Here is a 6,114-nt window from a genome sequence, read left to right as displayed (position 1 = left end):
CATGAAAGACTGTGATAGTGAGCCATTTCCCACATTTCTTCATCTATCCCACTTGGCTGCCCTGACACTGTGCAGCCTGGCTGCTTCACTTCACACCAGCTGCAGCTTCCAGATTTTCTTCATGAGTAGCCCCACAATAGCAGAACCAGAAGGTTAGCAGAGCATGGATAACTGAAGGCAGCCTAATCCTAACCAGGAACATCCTAGGCCAGCCAACCAGCCAAAGCTAGAAATGCACATTCAGTACCACTTGGGCCACCTGGACCTCAAACAACTACGCAATTGCTATGGTCTTTTCAGCCTTATGCTTAGTTGCAAGGTCCACATGAAAATCCTGGGCCTTCCCAAGCCTCTGTCTCATTTCCATAGGGAAAAATAAATAGGCCTAACACAATTTCTTTGCTGCTTGCTGTGGTAGACCTTGCCTCCTTCCAAGTGTGTGGAAAGTTGCAGCCCTGGATTGGTCAAACGTGTTCAGGAAGGAATGCCACTCTGCTGCTATGATTGTGTTCCCTGTGCAGAAGGGACCATCTCCACTCAGGAAGGTGGGTGACACCAGCAGAAAGGGCTGCCCTTGAGGAAGAGAAAATCACTTCATTCCAATATACAGGGGGAAATTTAGAACTGATGATAACTCCAATACAGATTGGAGAAGTGGGCCCACATTAACTAAATGAATTTCAATGGAGGGAATAGAGATCCATTAATCAGCAGTCTTATCTCTCGAGCGTTACTTGATGTATGTGCTTCAGCTTCATTCCAATCGTATATTTCCAATTATAATTCCGAGCGGAAGCTAACCAGCACGTGCTGATTGGAATCGGCGTCAGGAAGAGCTGACCTCATCGAGGGCTCGTGCCAAGTGACCGGCACCCCCATCTCTCGGATCCGGGGGTGCATCGTGGACACCGCTGGCAAGGCAGCCCCCCCCCATATCCTTGGGGGGGGGGGGTAGGAAGACTGCATACTTCCCATAGCAGTCTCTTAATTACCTCGTATGGGTCAGAGAGATGTTATTGTCGGCCATCTTCCAATGCGCCACCTGGTGGCCCCCCCATTAACAAAATAAATTTCAATAAGAGGGGGAAATACAAGGTTCTGCACTTTGGCATGAATAACCAGCTGTAAGATGGGGAACACCTGGCTTGCCATTAGTACACGTGAAAAGGATCTAGGGGTTTTAGTAGATTACTAGCTTAACAGGAATCAACAGTGTGATGCATAAGCAAAAACAGCTCATGTTTTTCTAGGCTGCATCAACAGAAGTCTAGTGTCCCCCCCCCCCCATCATCTCTTTGACCGAATGAAACCGCCTCTCAATCCAAACCTTTTAAATCCTGGTAGCTGAGTTTATTTTTGCAGCTTCTTATATCATCATCTCTAGCACATGCCTGTAGTTTACTCCAATTAAAAAAGCCAATTAGCAGGATAACCTGTGCTTCCAGGGACAGGATCGGGGGGTCACGGCAGCTGGGTTGCCCCATAAACCAGTGCCTTTGCCTGTCTTTGCATTCCATGGAGAAACGAGTGCCAGACTGCCAGGCAAACTACTGGTGAGAGCCAGGTTACTCTTCCAACCAAAGAAGAATGCAGAAAATGCAATTCAGCCATCATTCTCTGATTATCTCCATTTGTCTTTCTCTGTGGTGTTGGGAGAGACATCCATCCCCTGGCGCACAAGAAACAGGAAGCCTGTTATAGCCATCTTCAAATATCTAAAGGACTGTCACATTGTTTTCTCCTGTTCCAGTGCGTAGGACCCGAACCAATGTCTTCAAGTTACAAGAAAGGAGATTCTGACTAAAGATCAGGAAAAACTCCCTCTGAAAATGATGGACTCTCCTTCCTTGGTGGTTATTAAGCAGATGTTGGATGGCCTCTGCCCTGGATGCTTTAGTTAAGATTCCTGCATTGCAAGGGGGTGGATTAGATGACCCTTAGGCCATGCTCCCCCCATTGTTTTCCCCACCAATGGATGGCATACAAGTTGCCTCAAGTAGTCCATTATCACTGACATTATTAATATTGATTTCTGATTTCCTGAGTCATATACAATTATTTTAATTGGATATATTTATATGTTCTTCTAGTGGGAACTGCTTTGGTATCACTGTCTGCAAATGCAGTACAGAGGATATATGGTTGATGTTATGCTTGTTCTTTCCAGATGCTGAACATTGTACCAGGTGTCCAGAAGATCAACATCCGAACAAGGCCAGAGATCAATGTCTCCCCAAGACTATCACCTTCCTGACTTATGAAGAATATTTGGGGGTTCTCCTGGCTTCCTTGACCATCTTTTTATCCCTAACTGCAGGCTTTGTGTTAGGAATCCTCATTAAGTACAAGGAAACTCCCATAGTCAAAGCCAATAACAGGGACCTCTCTTATATCCTCCTTGTTTCCCTCTTGCTTTCCTTTCTGTCCTCCTTCCTTTTTATTGGCCAGCCAAGGAAAGCCACCTGCCTTCTCCGACAAATGGCCTTCAGCATCATCTTTTCAGTTGCTGTCTCTTCTGTGTTGGCAAAAACCATCACTGTGGTGCTGGCCTTCCTGGCCACAAAACCAGGAAACACGATGAGGAGATGGCTGGGGAAGAGTCTGGCCAACTCCATTGTCATTTCCTGTTCCATTGTCCAAGTTGTCATCTGCACCATCTGGCTGGGAATCTCTCCACCATTCCCAGAGTCTGACATGAGCTCCCAGGCTGGAGAGATCATCCTACAATGCAATGAAGGGTCTATTGCCATGTTTTATGCAGCTCTTGGCTACATGGGCTTCCTGGCCTCCATCTGCTTCACAGTGGCTTTCTTAGCTAGGAAGCTGCCTGGGGCCTTCAATGAAGCCAAGCTGATCACCTTCAGCATGCTGGTCTTCTGCAGTGTTTGGTTGTCCTTTGTGCCCACCTACCTGAGCACCAAAGGGAAATACATGATGGCTGTGCAGGTCTTCTCTATCTTGGCTTCCAGTGCTGGGCTTCTGGCCTGCATTTTCTTTCCCAAGTGCTACATAATTGTACTCAGGCCTGATCTGAACACAAAGGAGCATCTGACAACAAAAGCTGGTTCTTAAATTACTGATTTTTGACAACTGTTGTCCAGTACAGCAATGATGAAAAAGACATTCCTGCTTTGCAAATGTAGCTTCTTAGATTTAAAGGCATGGCTCCTTTTCTGATCGTTAGTTTTCAAACCTTTAAGAAGTGTCTAAATATTTAAATTTTATTTTTAATTGTGCTATTTTAACTTGGAAAGTTGAGTGCCTTCCTCTTAAAATTCATACTCTTTGGCATATTTATTTAATATGAAAATTGATTAGGACTGCTAAAACAAATAGAATAAAAAAGTGAAATTCAGTAGTGAAATCTTTTGATTCAAGAACAGTTAACAGAGGGCACAGATACATTATTTACAGATATATATATATATGTATATATATATATATATATATCACAATAGGAGGGCTATTGGAGTGGGGAATAAACATGGTAGGAATAATTTATTCCCTATTGCAAAACTCCATTTAAAACATGTTGAACTTTGAGGTTTGGTTTCCTCTTCATTTTAGATAGAATTAATATCTGTATTTTCCTTCACAAACGTTATGGTAACAGACTTCTGTTTCAGTGTATCTGAAGAAGTGTGCATACACACATAAGCTTATACCAAGAACAAACGTAGTTGGTCTCTAAGGTGCTAATGGACAATTTTTTAATTTTTTAATGTAAAATTGAGTTATAATGGCTGGATTTTAATTAGAACATGAGAAGAAAATAACATTAAATCAAGCAGCACTGTAAAGTTTCTTGGGATAAGGATCACCTCAGATGCAGAAAAATAAACTGAATTTTCTTGTGAGAAATTCATGCATGAGATATTATTCACAGAACAATCAGTTACATTCCGAGCTGCAACATGACAAGGACGGAAACGGGGGTCCTTTTGGGGGGGGCAACATAGAAATCTAATCAACGATAAAAGTAAAACTAATAATTGTCTTAACAATTCTGATGTGCTCCAAGGTGTTCGAGGGCAGAGAAAAATGTCTAATAGTAGGCAAATACACAGCAAAAGGCACAAACAGAATAGGATAATGGGATAATTTGAAAAATCTGTTTCAAAGCACAGTGCAGTGTGTGAGGGGAAAATCGGAACTATGAATGCAGAGAAAATGGTTCTCTCTTCAAATAACCCTTTTGAGAGTGAGAAGAGCAAAGCACATCGGTTTTAATAGGCTTGCTGCAGTGTGGTGTAGTTGTTAGGAGCGGTGGTCTCATAATCTGGTGAACCGGGTTCGCGTCTCTGCTCCTCCACATGCAGCTGCTGGGTGACCTTGGGCTAGTCACACTTCTCTGAAGTCTCTCAGCCCCACTCACCTCACAGAGTGTTTGTTGTGGGGGAGGAAGGGAAAGGAGAACGTTGGCCGCTTTGAGACTCCTTCGGGTAGTGATAAAGCGGGATATCAAATCCAAACTCTTCTTCTCTTCTTAATGCAGCACATAAAAGGAAAGGCCTTTTAGAAGAAGGGGTGAAAGTCTGACTACCAACAGTCTAACTACCACACAAATATGTTGGGAGTCATTCTGCACTGAAACAGTAAAGATGTTTATTCCTTTAAGAACAGTTTTTGTGAGCTCTGGGCTGATTGGCTACAGCTGGCCATGACTACAAAAGGAGAAAAGCTGCAGTTGGAACTTTGCCTCCAGGAAAAACACCCACAAGCTTTGCTGTTTGTTGTTTTGAAATATAACCCTTATTTGATTTGGTTTTACACCGGTCTCATGGTGTCACAGTCTTCTGTTCATCTGCCACCAGTGGAAAATCCCCCTCTAACAAAATAAGTGTCACTGGTTCTTTGAAACCCAAATATGGATTTGCAGCCATGCCTCCATTAAACATTATGTGACAGAAAATAAGATTGTGTAAACGTATTCGTTGTGAACCTCTGGAAAATATGAGGAAGCATAAAGACTAGTATGGTTGGTCAATAAAATAGAGGGATGAGCCTGTGATAAAACAATGTAAAATGTTATGCCCAAAGGACGTATAGCCATTGCAGAGCTATTATGAATTCATTTTCAACATTCATGATTTATGTGACAGGAAGAAAAATTTAAATTTAAGAAGCTACATTTGCAAGGCAAGTATGTATTTTCATCATTGCTGTGCTGGACAACAAGAGTAATTTAAGAATCAGCTTTTGTTGTCAGATGCTCCTTTGTGTTCAGATCAGGCCTCAATATAATAATGTAGCATTTGGGAAAGAAAATGCAGCCTAGAAGCCCAGAACTGGAAGCCAAGATAGAGAAGACCTGCAGGGCTACCATGTATTTCCCCTTTGTGCTCAGATAGGAGGGCACAAAGGAGACCCAAACGCTGCAGAAGACCAGCATGCTGAAGGTGATCAGCTTGGCTTCATTGAAGGCCCCAGGCAGCTTCCTAGCTAAGAAAGCCACTGTGAAGCAGATGGAGGCCAGGAAGCCCATCTGCTTCACAGCTTGGCTCCCCAGCCTGGGAGCTCATGTCAGACTCTGGGAAAGGTGGAGAGATTCCCAGCAAGATGGTGCAGATGACAACTTGGATACTGGAACAGGAAATGACAATGGAGTTGGCCAGACTCTTCCCCAGCCATCTCCTCATCGTGTTTCCTGGTTTTGTGGCCAGGAAGGCCAGCACCACAGTGATGGTTTTTGCCAACACAGAAGAGATGGCAACTGAGAAGATGATGCTGAATGCTATCTGACGAAGAAGACAGGTCACTTTCCTTGGACTGCTAATAAAGAGGAAGGAGGACAGAAAGGAAAGCAGGAGGGAGTTGAGGAGGATATAGGAGAGGTTTCGGTTGTTGGCTTTGACTATGGGAGCTTCTCGGAATATAATGAATACTCCAAGCACAACACATGTTGTTAAGGATAAGAATAGGGCAAAGGAAGCTAGGAAGATCCCTAAAGGTTCTTCATATGCCAGGAAGTTGATAGTCTTGTGGAGACATTGATCTCTGTCCTTGTTTGGATGCTGATCTTCTGGACACCTGGTGCAATGCTCTGCATCTGGAAAGAACACAAGGAATATCAACTTTACTGTACTGCTTTTCATTAACAAAAAGTAATACCAA

At 43.4% G+C, this 6,114-nt stretch overlaps 1 protein-coding gene across 1 annotated transcript; it reads left to right on the top strand.

Moving 5' to 3' along the window:
* Positions 1 to 448: 448 nt before the first annotated feature.
* On the top strand, positions 449 to 3,177 carry LOC308471926 (vomeronasal type-2 receptor 26-like; the record flags this gene model as incomplete). The annotated part of the gene is made up of 2 exons (XM_080996238.1): positions 449 to 545; positions 2,168 to 3,177. Coding segments are annotated over 2 exons (1,002 nt in total), but the record flags the coding sequence as incomplete, so codon positions are not given.
* Positions 3,178 to 6,114: the final 2,937 nt, after the last annotated feature.

Source organism: Podarcis pityusensis, assembly GCF_964106645.2.
Source record: "Podarcis pityusensis genome assembly, chromosome: 2".
NCBI lineage: Eukaryota > Metazoa > Chordata > Lepidosauria > Squamata > Lacertidae > Podarcis > Podarcis pityusensis.
Note: the sequence above shows the minus strand (reverse complement) of the source record. Positions and strands in the feature narration are given on the sequence as shown.